This window comes from Notothenia rossii, assembly GCF_949606895.1.
Source record: "Notothenia rossii genome assembly, chromosome: 8".
In the NCBI taxonomy this organism is placed as follows: Eukaryota; Metazoa; Chordata; class Actinopteri; order Perciformes; family Nototheniidae; genus Notothenia; species Notothenia rossii.
In genome coordinates, this window is record NC_136906.1 from 15,990,957 (window position 1) to 16,007,506 (window position 16,550).

A 16,550-nucleotide genomic window follows, 5' to 3' on the forward strand; every position below is an offset into this window, starting at 1 on the left:
ATAGGGAAACTTGTACTATAATACACTCAGCTGCTAGTTCATTAGGTACAGCAGAGACTAATCGAGTCTGAAACAACCAATCCTGTAATTAATCCTGCTTTCCTTAACATTATGAGTTATATAGATTGTGTTGTTACTGTTATAATGAGGGGCTGATTTGAGTACTTTTTTTAGGCTGGCACTTCAAAGTTCTTCTGATACACAAATGTGGGTCAACTTATCTTTGAGTTAACTTATTTAGACAAAACCCAAGTGAGAAGAAGCTCAGTGTGGAAAGATATCTTGAGAGAAAATGCAGATACTGATCTCAGACAGAAATTGGCCTCAATTTATTCCTAAATAAACGTGTTTTATTCCAAAATGTTTGGTGACCACTGGGCTAAATGTGAGAAACACCTCTGTATTTTCTTTACCTTTAGACAGGAAAGTCTCAATGAGATAAAAAAAAAATCTGTCTTGCAAAAGAGTCCTGGCCAAGATAGGCAGCAGTTTAATGCAATAAAAAAAAAACTATGAGTTTAATAAACAGCTCTCTAAAATAATTTAAACTAAAACAGAATACGATATTACTCATAATGAACTCTTGTGTTGGACTTCATTAGTTTTGTACCTAATAAACTTGTAACTAGGGGTTAGAGTTGGACAGAATCTTGACGCTCAGTTGAGGCTTTCAGAAAGGGGAACACTTTGTTTAGACTTGCCGAGTTGACCCTAATATTGCTCTACATTACACCAAATAAATACAATAACTGTGCAAGTTTAACTCTTACTTAAACTTCTGGTGATGCAAAAACGGAGAAGCAAATAAAACAGATGGCTTTTTCCAAAAATCCGAAACCAAAATCTCAACACATAATCTTAACGATGGGTCAAATCCACTTCCAAGTCACCAAGCCAAAAAGACGGATACACGGTAAAAGAAATATCCGAAAAGCCACTTTAACTCCGCCAGGATTAGTTTATAGTGACTGCACTGGGGGAATGAATCATGATGCCACCACTGAATGTGGGCTAACTAAAAGCCACGTACATGTACTAACTGTGTTATATATACAGAACTGAGAGTAGGGGAGAGTATGGTGTAAGGCTGGAGTTCTTAATAAAGAGGGTTTTTTGTTTTTTTTCAGCATATGAGTGATTCCTATTAGAACGATTAGATAATTTAATCCTTGAGCTCATAATTCAGGAGACAGGTTCAACAAGCAGCATGCGTTTATCCCACAAACACACTCCAGTCTAAACATGCTACACAGTGACACTTTTCCACACACTGAATGTATCATCACACGTTTGTTTTGCTGGCTCCTTTACGCAAAACACCTGCGACAAAAGAGGAAGAAATACAGTATTGTGACTAGTGCAGCTTCTGTCAAAACAGTGCTCCAGACCGGTGTCGTTTAAAGACATTCAGTGTATTAATAACTGGACATAGGGTCCAGCAAAATGACATATAAGCCGTTACATTCTTACATTGCCCAGTGCTAAAATTAGAAGCAGTGTATTTAGACAACACCGTCACTCTCGAAAGCACTTGGTTACTCATATATTATCATACAGGATATTCTACCATTTCTCCGTAAAACCACGCATTATTAAAGAAGGATAAAACATATAATGTCAGGTAATGTCGCAGATTTATAAAATTAGCCATGAAAATAAGGCCTGAGATTGCGTTAGTTGGGTAAAGGAGCTCAGCAAAAACAGAATAAATCTGCATAAAACGAAATGACACATTCACAACATCAATTGTTGAAACGTTAGGATGTTTTAATAGTAGCATGTCAACTTGCCCGCCTGGTTAGAGTCCATGTATCTTTTTATTTAAAAGCGTAATCCAAAGGGAAAGGATCCACGCAGTACTATCGCGGAGGATGCGCAAACTTCTGCCCGCATCCCGACACGCTCACCCAAAGGTTAAGGCTAAATGACTGCGGCACACAGATCCTTAACGTTATTTTTGTGGTAAAAAAACCGCAAAAGTTTGCTAGTAGCTTGAGAGTGTTATGCTAGTGCACAACAAGCAGATTTCCAAAATGGCTTCCCTGGCGTAACAAAGCCATAAGGATCGCTGCCGAGCTGATCCTCCCACTCCCGGCCCTCTATTGTCGGACAGGCGCACACTTTAAATCTATTGGAGGACAGCAGCCCTGGTTCAACGGCATGCACCGGACAGCAGCTGGAGCTCCCTGCACTGAGAGCCATAGCACTGTATTGTCTCTGACATTGAGTCCATGGAGGACATTTCAACCTATACACAAAGCCCCTGTTTCCAACTGCCACCAACACAACCTTTAACTCATCACATTTCTGACATCATGAACGTACTACTAATAATGTATCCAGTTATGTTATCATAGTTATTATCTGGTATATGTAGCCTACATACTTGGTTGACACAACATTTGAAAATGTTTTTAAATGCTCATAATACCTTAATTATTGTTGTTATTAATACCATTCTAGTGTTCGATATTGCTCTCAATCATCATGTAAACAAGTGATAGGTTAAAGATGGGAATTGCTATATTCTGCCACAGAATATAGGAATTAAATGTGGCCGAATTTCTGCCCCATTTAATTGCAGGAATAGAGTCTGCGATTTTTAAATCCTGAGGTCATGAGGTCAAATCTCCTACCCCTAAAAACCCCTCTGAAAAGTATGTAAACAATTCCTACTTTGAGTTTGAATCTGTCATGCAATGTGGCCATGTACAAGTTTCAATGTCCTCCTATTTTCCTAAACAATAATACAACTGATCAGAACAAAATGAGAGCAAAGCCTAGCTAAGACCGTGTCTGGTGTATTATTGAGCACTGAAACACACTGGCAACAACTAACCTTGGACTGAAGTAAGAGGAAAAGGTTATTGCAACATTGACTTGACCAATGAATTACATCTGAAAGAAAGAAGAAATGACAATGTTCCTTCTATAAGTTAAGTCATTATGAAATTATCTCAATAAAAGAAAACACTGCCGATATAAAGCAGAACACACCCCATGCTGAAAATGTATTTTCCATCAAAAGAGAGGGAAAACTGAGTCCAAAAACAAGCTTCAACTAATTTTGAACACACACACACACACAACTACATAACGTCACATGTGTTTAGTTGTATGTGATTATACCTTCTCTGCAAGGAGTGTAGTACTATTAGTATTCTAGTACTAGTACTAGTACTACTACTAGTAATAATAATAATAATAATAATAAGAAAAATAAGTAGAAGAGGAAGAAGTTACTTTAATATTTCTAAAAGGGAAAATTATTCTTTCTAAAAGAACGAGAATGATAAAGTTGTAACTGTTCTAGAATAAACTAACAACAAGGCTCCTGACATCATATTCTTTTATCCTGCTGCATGCAACAATAACTTATGTGTACAAACTATAATCACATCATGTGTAAAGTAACACAAATAAATCATAACCCTTACTTTTTCATTAAGTGGAATTCAGCTTGAAATAGTTGTGTACTTTAAAGTTTTCAAATGCAGGACTTTTACTGACCTCCCTGCAGTTGAAGCAGGACATTTTCCACAAAGATATATACAGAAATCATTGAGAACACAATTTGAAGTCAAGTCAAATACATTTGACTAGAATAACTGATGAGGAGGTTGGACAAGGCGCCATCTGCTGGACAGCAGTTTCTACAGCACCTTTGGATGGACTTTGGATGCAATCTGAGACCTTGCAGAAGGCGGGCTATCCTTCTGCCAAAGATTAAACAACAAGATTGTTCAGACCCTGATTCAGCTTAGATAAGACCTCTATCAAAACCTTCTCATTTAATATGCCTCGTGCAAGTGCTTTTCAGATCAACCAGCCATGGTTGAAAAAGTATTCAGATCATAAACTCCAACAATACAACAACAAAGAAGTAAAATACTCTTACTTTAAGTAATACTAAAGCATTTAAGTCCTACTACTACAAATACACACTATAACAGCAAACTGCCCTTGACTTGCATATCATTATTAGAACATTGTTAATATGGATTCATCGACAAGCTATGTGTCCTATGATATTGAGCAAGCGTGCACACCACAAGGACTCGGACACCTCCTTAATGTTATTAACAAATGTGCTTTTCCTAGTGTGACACAACGAAAGGTCTTCTGTGAAAAAGAGAGAGGTCATAAGATCACTCTTGTCAGATGATTAATGGGAGAGGAAATAACAATAAAAGGGTCCTGATACCAAAACCTATGGACTTTTCTCTGTGAAATACTGAAATAGCTTATCTTCGGTGCCTCATCAGTCATTTACATGAAACCATTGGGAAAGTTTTGCAGGAAAGTGTCCCATTGTTTGTACTGCTCACAATTCAAAGTCATCTGAAAAATGAAAGAGGCCACAACTACACTGCTTTCTTGAAAGGGTTGCCAAGACAAAAAGGCTGGGAACCTAAACCACAAAATACTGTCTGTATTTTATATAACTTGCGTCTAAATAGTAGCCACAACTGTTACTATGAATGCAATGGACTCCAATGAAAAGTATGAAATACAAAAGGAAATGCAAATCAAAGCAGACTACCTCAAAATACTAGTTAGTCACTTCCCACAACTCACAGTATTTGTTGTATTATTTTTTTCAAGTCATGATTAAAATCCTCTGTGTGTCTGGAACAGCCTCGGACCAGGGTAAACATCTTGCAAATGATTATCACTGACTAACAAAACCTACTTATTTTAAGACCAGGTTGCTGTTCAACAAACAGCAAAGTATGGCGGTAAGTCTATAAGTGAAGCCCTTTGCTCCGTATTGGTGCTCTTACTTTGCTCATGTCAAGTTCGAATAAATAGCCACCCCCAGGCAAGTAAGATGTAAGTTAAAATTAGATTTGTTGCCAGACAATTGAATACTCCTTACCATAATTCTAGTTTGAAGGTTTGTCCAAAGAAACTGTTCAGAATCAGTTACCAGTTTAGCCTAACTCACTTCCCTGCTCCTGCACTGGTCAGGAAAATGCAAAGGCGAGTCAGTCTCTTGGCTTCCTTGTGGGCTTCCTGTGAAACCTATTCACATTCAAACTTTCCACGAAAATACAGAGCATGTCCCCCAAAGTGCTGCATTCAGAGACAACACGTTAGGATGCTATCAGGATATTTCAGATTGGATGTTTTGCTAGCCTCTCTTGACAGTTCAGGACAGCACATGTGAAATTAATTTACATAATTATTATCAATACAGAAGTTAAAACTACTCACAGGTTGAAGCTGACGCTTCGGACTGTAGAATGTATTATTCCTGAAGTTAGTTAAGGTTGAAGTTTCTCTAGAAGTTTATAATGAACTCCCCTGAATGTAAGTCATTATTCTAACGTTCGCCTTTCCCGCACACAGTCATATTTTCCGTTGAGACCACACGAGCGTCACGTGCGTCACTCCTTATATGGTAAACGTGACCATATTTGGGATCTGTCAAAACCTGGTCAAAACGCACTGAAACTGGCGTTCGTTATAAAACAGCATCACCTACTGGCCACTCACCAAAACAACAACTACTACTGAAGCTACTACTATTATTAGAACGGCGAAATATCATTATCAATATCAATACAAATATACATAATAAAAACTAAATACAAATGATTACAAGAAAACAATATATGAAATGGTTTCCATACATCTCTCCTCTGAAACCAAGCAAACGAATTTACTATATAAATAGACTAATATTGATTCAGACTTGTGGTGTGTATGGTTACACAAAATAAAAAGAGGAGCATGATTAACCAAGTAAAAACTCAATATAATCACTGTTGTTTCTTATCTCTGTATAGCAGTGAAGAATATCTTGGGGCAAAAACAAAGTCTTAGCAATACATTTACAATCTTTATTTGTCAGTTATTCAACTACATCCCTACTTTCTGATTTTGCACTTTAATCTCTTTAGTATTTCAGCTCATTTAAAACATATTTGTTATGTATGCTCATTCTTTACACCCATTCTACAAATCTAGACAAAATGTAACTTTAATTTCTCTTGTAATGTGAATCCTAAAGTGGGCCACAGTAGTCAAATGTATATTATGAGTTCACAGTACTTAAAGCCCCCTTTTCAAAGACTGTAGAACAACTCAATCTGTTAGCAATTACAGAAAACCTGAAAAACTGGACACCTGTCATCTGTGGAATGAAGGAGATGTGAGCCTATTGTCCTTGAGATCACATGACTCCATTATGTGAAAGGAAAGATGATTTAGCCTCAATGCAGTTGACATTTCTTTCCTAGCTGTTGTGCGTGTTTGTTCACTGGCTAACAATGAGGATCTTCATTTTTCTAATGTTTATTTGCAACCTTCTTCCTGTGAAGCCTAAAGACTTGGACCGCTGTGAGCACATCACACTTTATCTGTTGTTTTCTTCAGTGTTTATATGTGTAGTCTAGTCTTAGTTTATGTTGACTGTTTTCTTTCCAACAGACGCCTATTGTGAGAGTTGCCTCACAACAGCACAAGGTAAGCGGATAGCTATTCAGTTTGTCTTGGAGAGAAATATTGTCGTTTAAAATGGAAAAACCCTGAATTGTCACCTATGTTTTGACTGCTGTCTTTAAGAGATAATAAAAGCGTATGCATATTGCCTTACAGAGATTGATGATGCCATAAAAGGAGCCCCCTCTGAGAGCAGACAGACAGTAGTTGAGAACCTCCTCAATGGAGGTGTATGTGAGAAACTACAGACCTTGAAACATGACCTCGTCTCTCAGGAAAAAATGATTTCCTCCTGCAAGCACTTGTTAGGTAAGACCAGGAAAGAAAACAATGTATTTGCATATTCTTTACCCAGTACTTAATCATTTTTTAAAATCTCTTTCCAGAATCTCATTACGACCAGTTCCATGTAGCTTTGATGAATAAAGAACCAACTCGTCTGGATATAGTCCTGTGTTATGAGCAGTCCAAGGCATGCATAGGGGTAAAGCGGCAGTCTTTTGAGGTAAGGCTGTTTGGTTGTGAAACAATAATCCCCATTAAATTAGACTGAATTGCTCTTATTAGAACTAATATTGTTTAACTTTTGTGACAGAGTTCCAAAACCACCTCTTTCGAAAGTGACATCGAAGCTCTACTCTTGGACAACAAGGAACATGTGCGCATTGCTCAACCTGTACATTCAGGTTCACCCATGCACTCAAGCGATGAGTTGTGAAAACAGCAAAGACATTTTTGCTTCTTCTGAATGTGTGATGGCTTGTTGCCATTGTACTTGTTTTTCAGTGTCAGTTTAATAAAGAGATCATTTAAAAATGTTGTCCTGGGCTGTATTTTTTACCTGGCATTGCGTGATCTTTCAGCAAGATAAAGAATAAAAATGGCTTCAGAATGACCATTTTTTATTTTTTATTAAGTAGGGCACAGATATAATCAACACTTAAATAAGACTTTAGTTACACCTGGAGTAAATCCACAAGCTATCCTGCAGTACACAAAGTAACTAAAACTAGCTGCACCTTTACCAGCTTTGATAAACACATGAATTCATCAATAATTGTAACATGTGATATACTCTGAAATGGGCCAATCTGCATAATGAGTACTTTTGATACTTTAAATATATTTTGATGCTAATATTTGTTTACTTGAGTACAATTTTGAATGCAGGACTTTTACTTGTACCAGAGTATTCCTGGACTGTGGTATTTCTACTATTACTCAAGAACAAGACCTAAGTAATTATTCCACCTCTGCCATGAAATGGTTAATAATAGCAGTTAGTATTGGAACGTGGCCGACGCTCTGTTGCTAGGAGGCGCTGTTGGAGCCCGGAAGAGTAGAACATGATGATGATGGGCAACCCGAGATTCAAGGAGAAACATGTTCATGATGTATCCACTCTTTGTTGATTCCCCTGCGACAAAAGAGCGTGTCCACTTCTAACAAAGAGAGGAGATATCTGTTTGTCCATTTTAAGGTAAGACAGCGGTAACGAGCAAAGGCACGGGTGTAACGTTAACGTCATTCTGTCAGGGCACATCTGGACTACAAGGTAGGCTATGCAGGGCTTCAGAAAGGTGCCGATTAACCGAGTATTTTATTGATTTAACCTTCGAAACTGCCGGTATCAAGCTTCCGCTGGGTACAAAAAGAAACCCATTCCCACGATCTCTACTGCGCTGTTACTATGTGTTAATAAATCACTAACCGCAATATCCACTATGGTTACTGTCAGAATCGTAAGGATTGGATGAAAGTCTAATGGAGGGATGGTCAGTTTAATAGAGATATACATATGGAGTAAACAACACTAATTGCAAAGCAGTTCCCATTTAAATGTAGTTGTAATTTAATCACAACAGCTGTGATTTGTCTGTGAAATGGTCCTCACTATCCCTTTGCTGACAGGCATTTCAGAAATAGAAGCTGTATTGATTAGACACGATTCCACATGCATTTGCATGAGACACGGGAATGGAAGTCACTCACCAGCAAGGTCTGATAGAAAGGAATGGCAGGAATGTGATGAGTGTGATAAAACCATTGAGGTCAGACAGACCCTCTTTTGTTTAAGCCTGTTTGTTTGTACTGCTCTCCACATATGATTTAATCTAGTGACCCACACCCAGTGCTGCTCCCACATTCATTCACTGAGTTGTGAATGTCCATCTAACACACTCTCCATCTCATTTTACAGCTGGGTGACGAGGCTACATGGTGTGTGTTTCACATTCAGAGTGTGTATGTGTGGGTTTCCAGAGATGGAAAGCTATGAAGAATTCTGTCTGCGGAGTTTGGCCATACTGCAGGAAGAGGGGAAATTCAAGAAGACGACATGTGAGCCACTATGGTCCCCAAAGGCTTTCTCTCTCATCCGCTTCCATGGAAGAGCTGTTCTTTCGCCTCTGGTAGGGAAGTGATGAACAGTCATGAGAATGTATCTTGAGCCAAAACAAGATGTAGCTAAATCACCGTTTATTTAGTTTCAGTATGAAAAGTTAACAGAAACCATAGCTTATTGAGGTTTTTAGTGCATTTGCAATGCACATTTCTGGCATAAAAAAAACAAATGTGCCCAGAGAACTTTAATCACATGGTTTAAATTAGATTAAAGCTGATTAAGGTCCAAACACATGTCTTTTTGAGACTTACATAGTACAGTATATGTGAAGTATGTGGGCTTACTAGTTCCGATTATATCAGCACTTAGCAGGGGCAAAAGAGAGGAGATAGCGAATGACGAGGAACACCAAGGCGGTTTGATGTTGGTCAGGAGAATACATCTGCTTGTTACTGCTGACAACACTATTTGTCAGCAATAGCCACCTGATAGAGAGGCCAGTTATGGGATGTTTAGTTGAAGATTTTGCTTTCACTAAAGCAAAGGAGAAACAAACATTTATAGTAGAGGATTGATTGTGTTATCAAGAATAACAGAAAGTAGGTCACAAACAAACATCATGGAATTCATTGTGTACTGGGAGCCTTTTTTAATGATCAGTTCCTTACTAAACTATGTTAATGCTTGGGTTTCTTAAAATGTTGTTGTGTGTGTATTTTGTTTTTCTAGTTGAGTGCAGATCAGCGCAGTGAGATGTGTGACCACAGACAGAGAGCGGTCCAGCTGGAGGTTGACAGGCAGAACAAGCTGAGGAAGAACCTCATGGCCAGAGTTCAGGACATACTGGAACAACCTCGGGTCAGTAACATGGAATGGTCATATGTTTTGTGAAATAAATACAAACTTTAAGTGTGTACTGGATAGGTGAAATAAAATAGCAAAATCCAAATATCTACCACATTAGTACACATCCACATTGTTATAAAACTCATATAGCATAGATTTTGGCACTGTGTTTAATTTATAAACACTCATATCTACAAATCTAAAGTATGTGTTGAATAGGTCTATGTGTCAATCCCTCAATTATCACTAATGTTTAACTACAGTCTGTCCCAGAATCTCTTGTGACATGGGCAGACTTGAATACAGGTTGTCTGACTTAGCACTGTCTCTGGTAGGCTGTGCTATTTTTACCTTATTATTATGGCCCGTTTTTGTGAACTCAACATCCAAAGCAATGTTTTCTATCAGCTCCTGTTTTGAAATGTTGGGTCATTCCTACTTGAAACCAATATTAACTTAGTTTAGTTTAGTAATTAGGTAAATTAAATTCTATTTTGCTGACATACATGACAAGTGACTATTTCAGTTTAGCCACCTGACATTTAGTGTAACACTGGATAGGATATCTTGTTTTACTTTTAATTGTTTATATGTATTGATAAATCAACTGCTTTACACCGATGTTAAGTTTTGGGCAAATAACTCCATCAGTCATTATTTTTTGTCGCTTTTAATTTCCACAACTATTTGATGATTTGTCATCATTAATGTTTATCTCTGCACAGGCACATGGAGAATCGAGTATAGATGATGAAAAGCCGCCAGTTTCTAAATCTGCGAAGGAGAGTGGCTACACCCTGATCACTGACTCTGCTGGACTTCCCAGAGACCCTGGGTTTGGGCTTCAAACAAGGGATCAACCAAGCTCTGAGACCCCCATCGTCAATGGCTACAAGTCAGTGGAGAAAGTGATGGTTGAGAGGGAAGAGAACAGTGAGGATGAAGATGAAGAAGAGGAGGAGGACATTAGTTTGGACAGCCTTCTTAAGAGATCAAGGGAGTATGTGAAGAGAGAGCAGTGTCAGCAGGGTTCAGAAGTTGTCGCCACAGTCACTGGGACCCCTCTGCTGGAGACTGTCTCTGACAAGGAGAATAAGAGCTGCAGTCCCGTGGGGAACACAGGCGTTGAGTTTGGATTCAGTCTGCACCACAGCCCTACTGGCCCGCCTCGGACCCAAATCCAGCATCAATATCTGTACGACGCCAGTCCCCAACAGACTGGTTGTCTCTCACCTAGTCTAAATGACCGGTATGCTCGGCTCCACAGTCCAGAGTCCAGCATTAGTCCCCGTGCACAGAGACGCCGGCCACGTCCAGTTTCTACAGGGAACATACACATTTCATTTCCAATCAGCCCGGCAGACCTTGTCCCCTGCAGCTCGAGGAGGTCAGGGGAAGGTGCTGGCATGGCAGATTGGGGAGAAACTCTCTCAGAGGCTATAAAGTCCCCCGATCACTGGGGCTCAGTGGGGAGTGACAGCAGTGCTGGTGTAAGCAGTGGCAATAGTCGACCCAGCCACTGTGGTACCAGCCCAGATATCTGTAGTCCCGTTAGTGCCTTAGGGTTAAGCCCGAATGGGCACCGTGACCATCTTGCAGCAGGATTTCGCCGGCGCTGCCACACCTTTGACAGCCAGCTGCATAGCAAACACTCTGTTGTGGAGCACATAGGCCACAGCCAGGAGAGGGTTCCTCGCTTCATGGCTGGAGTCACATGGAGGGCTGCGAGTGGGCGCACCCCTACAGCCCCTTTAAACCGGTCGTTTGAGGTAGATAATCCCTCACTTTGTTTGCCAAGGCCCTGCATCACTTCTGACTTGGCTCATGGCACACACAGGATGGAGGCTGCTGACCCTCAGGACACAAACAATGGGAGAATCACACCAACCGTCCTCAGAAATGCAGCTGAGGCACAGACCAGCAAGACAGGTGAGTCTCCCTTGATCAATTCCAGATATTTACACTATTTTTACCAGTGCAAATAAAGGTAAATGATAATGGTTTGAAAATGTAAAAGATGAAATTTTTGACGTATATTTATTTGTGCACATCAACAGAGGAGACCCAGAGGCGAGCACAGGCTCTGGAGGACATGCAGAGGCGTCTGGAGGAGGAGCATGCCTTGCAGATGTCTCTCCTCCTGGCTGAGCAGGAGAAAGAGCAACAGCGCCTCTGTCTGGTCAGCACATGGAATCACACAACATCAAGTCTAAACTGAAGTAGATACAGTACACAAAATGTGCAGTATTTTATCAGTGATAACATATGGGCTTGAATTGTTATATGGTTTAGTTGCAATACAAAGGTGTGAGTTTATTTGTTTACATTACTGAAGCGTGTGTGTTTGTGTATTTTATCCACATGTGTTTAGGAACTTGAGGAGACAGAGAAAAGACTAATGGAGCAGGGCTGTGTGCGGCCTTTGAGTGGGGAGGCTTGTGGGTGGAACTGTAGATCTGTGAGTGACAGCCGTCCTATTGAGAGCCCCTCATGTCCCGGACTAAGCCCTGCCCACACACCATCTGAGCGATCACCTGGACACAGTATAGGTACCACTCCCCACTGTTTACTTATACTGTGTTGGAGTTTGTAATACAGTGAGATCAACAGATTGCATACTTAGAGAGGAGGGTTTTTGTTGTTCATTAAATTTGGAGAAAGTGTGCCTGATGTTCTTTTTCATCTTCCCCCTTTTTGAGCTACATTTAGGCTCAATTGAGTATTACAGTTTTTTACTGAACAGGAAAACTCTTAATTTCCCATCTAATCAAGATAAATTGTGTGTAAAGTACATGTTTCTTTCTATTAATATATTTCTTTATCAGGTTTTTCCAGCCCCGTAGGTTCCAGTTTATCCTCTCCCTCTCTCCAGTCTCCTGTCTATCTGTGGGGGTCTACATGGGCAGGTAGCAAACCTCGTGCAAGGCTAAGTCTGGTGGGTAAGCCCAAGTAAATAAGAGGGTGTGTGGCTTGCACTTGGTTATTTTTACCCTTTCCTCACTTTTCTATCTTCTTGCCTCCTTGTCTTGTTCTCCAGGTTCTGTCAGCAGAGCAGCAGAGAGCGTTCTGTCGAATTGGCGCAATCATTCGCGGCTTCCTCACTCGCAGATTGCTCAAAACTGAGAAGATCAAACACTTGTGCCAGACCATCATGGTGATGATACACACAAAAACACACGCAAAAAAATGTGCACAATCAATCGAAAACACCAATGTGGGGGTTTGTTAAATAATCCGACTCTGAATTTGGTTAATGCCAAGTAGGTTCTTACATACAGGGAATTTGCTTAGTAGAAATATTATAAAACTGTTGTAAAAAGTATGATAAGTCAAAAATGTGAACAAGGAATGTAAATATATAAAAAGGAAAAACAATAAGAATATCACAAATGACATTAAATCCAAATGAAAAGTCAAAGAGCTGTTCAGTATTAAAAATTGTTATATTATGCAGGAATTTATAAAAAAAGAAAGAAAGAATCCTCATATGTTTATACATGTTTCCTGTTTATATGTTTGCTTAGGATACACAAGAGTTCATCCGTTCATTCCAGACTGAAGCTCATCAGAAGAAAGGCCCCTGCTCAGCACAAGATCGCTCGCTGCAGGAGAGAGTTAGAGCCCAGGTATGAAGGTCTACTAACAGTCTATAAACAGCAGATGGCGATCATTCTTTGTGTTTATTCATGCATCTTTTGTCCTTCAGCTACGTGCAGCCCTTTATGACATCCATGACATCTTCTTCGAAATCCCTCTCGGGGATCGGTTAGCGTTGCTGCAGCAGGACAGAGAGCTCCGAGCAGAGAGGAAGCTGCGAGACATGGTAACCTGGAAACATCGTCCTGTAATAAATCACATTATATCGCCTTATATAATCAAAAAGGTGACATTTGTGAATTCTCGTTCAAACGAAGACCTAAAAGTAAAGTACATCTTTCCACTCTCAGAAGGAACTTGAAGCTTGAGTTTGTATTGTACTTGAAATACTCTGAAGCATTTTGTTTGCATATGTTTAAGTATAAATCAGTCATGGCTTCTATTGTCCTGTATACATGGTTCATAATGTTTCATTAGTCATTGATTATAATTGGTCTATCTGCTGATAACTGGTTATACTTTTAAGATAATAATGTTAAGTATTTACAAAGCAACACCATACAGCATTATGTACCAATGATTACCAAATTAACAAAGTTACATTATTCTGTAGCTACCTTATAACATGCTATTGTCAGTACTTCTGTTTTTTACTTTTTGTTCTTTACTGTCTTGTGTCCAACCTGCAGGAGAAAGCCAAGTGTCCCAAGGATAGAGCGGTTCTGTCTGCTGCCACACAGAGGTCTCTGGACAGGAAAAAGAGGTAAGATGGAATCAAGGCACATGGTCTTACATTGCGGTGATCCCATAATAAGATCTGGTGTTTCTATTGCAAGTATGTGCTTCTCCTGCAGGGTTAGTGAATCCCCAGCCCAGGCTAGGAAGATGCAGCAGAGGCCAAAGAGCCCCACTACTAACAGGTGCTTGTATATATTCTCTGGTTCTGTGTTTTACTTTTATTTTCTGTGTTTAGTTCTCTAATAACATAATTTTCTGCCAGAGTCCTGAAGCCAAGCCAAGGCCAAAATTCTCCTGTTGCAGGCCAACTGAATCGCCAGGGGTGAGTTTTAACGTATTTCGCCATAATTGCAAAGTGTCTTTCTTTTTATTAACTATTATTCTATTATTATTATTTGAATCACCTCTCGCTAAAGGAAAGAGTGTTCATAAATGTGTTGATTACAGCATTGACCTACTGACTTTGAAGTCAGCATAAGATGACGGTGGCTGTTTCTTCTCAGGAGCTGGTACAGAAAGACCCCAGGAGAGAGAGTGAGGCGCTCAGATAGCCTGAAGAAGCAGCACTCTCTGGGTTAACTGGTCACTCAACTTCCCTGAACTGTGAGCTTGAATTGTTAGTCTTTAACTAGAAACCTTAAACCACTGGTTGCGCTGCTAAACCTTCTGAAATTCAAAAGATTGTATTCACTACCACACTTAAGCTCACTGATATACATCATTAGATGCCTTTGTTTTTGACTGTTTAGCTTGTTGAAATACTTTGCCAACAATTGATTGTTATCCACAAAACTGAAACTTAGCTTGATACTGTGTGTGGATTATTTATTGAAAAGGTGGGCACATTGTAAATAACTATCTGTACTTTAATGCAAGCTAGAGGATGGTCAGAGATCCACATTTCTATCTGTGCCTAAGAACTATGCCTTTGCTATCTGTGACGTTTAGCATGCATATTTTTTTACAATTTTTGTTCATAAACATGTTGTGATTATAGCTGAAATTTTGATTATCAGTGTCATAATGAAAGTAGTTAGCATAAGAAAAAGTGTTTTGGGCTTGTAGCTCTTTTATTAAATGATGCTGAGTTAACAGTACTGTGAGACATTTCAGCGGGTTTCAACATTTGGCTGATATCATTACCCACATTTTAATCTAAATATATTTGTTTACACACTGGCTCTGTTACATTAATGTAGCTTCACACAACAGGAAATGCACAGCAGACACAGAGTAAAACAAAATGAATGCCCCTGTCCAATGTATAGTTAATGCTGTAAAGTTCTCCATTATTCTCCACTGCTTAAGCATATTTATAAAATAATATTTATGTGCACACATAATTCAACCTCATGTAAAAGCATTATTACACCCACTTGTTTACTTATAGATACCAAATTGACTTATGTATGTTGATGTTGTTTGCTGATATTGCTGTACTCTGTCTTTTTTTTTTAAAGACACATTTATTTTTGTTATTTTATTCCAAATAGTGTTTTTGATGACCAGAATAAATTCTGAATTGAAATCCTCTAGGCTCTAGATATTTACACTGACTGAAGCAGCAGGGGAGTACATGGCGGATAAAGGTCTCATGATGCTTTGCTGCTCTTGATACAATGGCATTTTGTTTAAGTCCTTTAACACATACATATACATCAATATATGTTTAAGATCATTTTTTGTTATAATCTGGCCTACGTTTAAGGTAAAAAAAAAAACATGGTGAGGGAGATTTATAACATTTATTTTTTGCTCAGAAGACCATATTTTAATCCATTGTAATCATCCTGAATCCAAGGTTTACTACACCTAGTGCCAGTGTCAAGAGGTAACCTGAAAAGTTGTTCCTATGTATCTCAAGCAGTATGACTTTAAGACATTTGCTGACACAAATCTTTCAAAAATCCTGGCACACATCTTTAGATCATATGAAGAAGGCCTCATCAGTTCCTTACGCCATACAAAAGCAGGGTTAGGGAATATATGAGGAATCCTTCATTTTGTTGTGTTTTTGAAAGCCACTTGTGTGTCGAAATTGTTATTTCAGTGTGGACAAATTGTTTAAAACTACCACCATTGCAAACCTGAAACAGACACACTTCTGAAACAATAATGCAAACTGAGAAACTAACATTAAGGCGTGCCAGATCAGCCACTTTGTGAACAGTGTTTCAATGCAACATTATTTGTGTGTGATGCCTGGTATTGTTCTTTCTGTCTCTGATTCAACTTTTATATTTAACGTTACTGTTGTTATTGTAAAGAACATTCAATACTGGAGTAAGTTAAGTAAGGATGTCAAATTTCATGTTTCAAATAAATATGAGTATGTTTATAGAGTGGCTTTGCTGCTTCAGAAAACAGAAATAAACAAAAATAACTAAAAGTGGTAAGCTTTGGGTCCAATAAGTAAGTAGCACGTTGGTGATATTAAAAAGCATGATTGCATTACTACTCATTATACATTTAAAAAGCCGCAACCTAGTACTGAACCGGTTTGGTAGGAAGAGCAGATGGAAAAATATTTGTTTATCTGACAATATAAATATATGTTATTGAAAACCTAAAGCAGAAA

At 38.9% G+C, this 16,550-nt stretch overlaps 3 protein-coding genes across 7 annotated transcripts in view; 2 read left to right on the top strand and 1 right to left on the bottom strand.

The window, feature by feature from the left end:
* Nucleotides 1–5,377, bottom strand: part of sun1b (Sad1 and UNC84 domain containing 1b) — a 29,251-nt gene extending 23,874 nt beyond the window's left edge. Inside the window, exon 1 of one of the 3 annotated variants that reach the window (XM_079645894.1) lies at nt 5,218–5,377. The gene's annotated coding sequence lies outside the window, so the exon portion shown is untranslated. Of the gene's footprint in view, nt 1–1,790; nt 2,089–4,879; nt 5,020–5,217 lie in introns of those variants that run through there. The other 2 variants (XM_079645897.1, XM_079645891.1) reach the window with 2 other exon arrangements.
* Nucleotides 5,378–6,209: 832 nt separating this feature from the next.
* On the top strand, nt 6,210–7,196 carry LOC307017252 (uncharacterized protein). Its single transcript, XM_079646808.1, has 5 exons — nt 6,210–6,345; nt 6,436–6,471; nt 6,604–6,756; nt 6,834–6,952; nt 7,043–7,196. The coding sequence occupies exons 1-5, from the start codon at nt 6,276–6,278 to the stop codon at nt 7,163–7,165; spliced, it is 501 nt and encodes a 166-aa protein (XP_079502934.1). The 5' UTR covers nt 6,210–6,275; the 3' UTR covers nt 7,166–7,196.
* A 583-nt stretch (nt 7,197–7,779) lies between these two features.
* On the top strand, nt 7,780–15,726 carry ccp110 (centriolar coiled-coil protein 110). 3 transcript variants are annotated; one of them, XM_079642611.1, is made up of 14 exons: nt 7,780–7,927; nt 8,648–8,858; nt 9,521–9,649; nt 10,363–11,566; nt 11,695–11,816; nt 12,009–12,186; nt 12,463–12,572; nt 12,675–12,791; nt 13,162–13,263; nt 13,344–13,460; nt 13,924–13,997; nt 14,089–14,154; nt 14,235–14,294; nt 14,476–15,726. In XM_079642611.1, the coding sequence occupies exons 2-14, from the start codon at nt 8,694–8,696 to the stop codon at nt 14,549–14,551; spliced, it is 2,520 nt and encodes an 839-aa protein (XP_079498737.1). In that variant the 5' UTR covers nt 7,780–7,927; nt 8,648–8,693; the 3' UTR covers nt 14,552–15,726. The 3 variants fall into 3 exon arrangements, with proteins under 3 accessions (XP_079498737.1, XP_079498738.1, XP_079498739.1); XM_079642612.1 differs by having other exon boundaries at nt 14,479–15,726; XM_079642613.1 differs by having other exon boundaries at nt 14,420–14,516.
* Nucleotides 15,727–16,550: the final 824 nt, after the last annotated feature.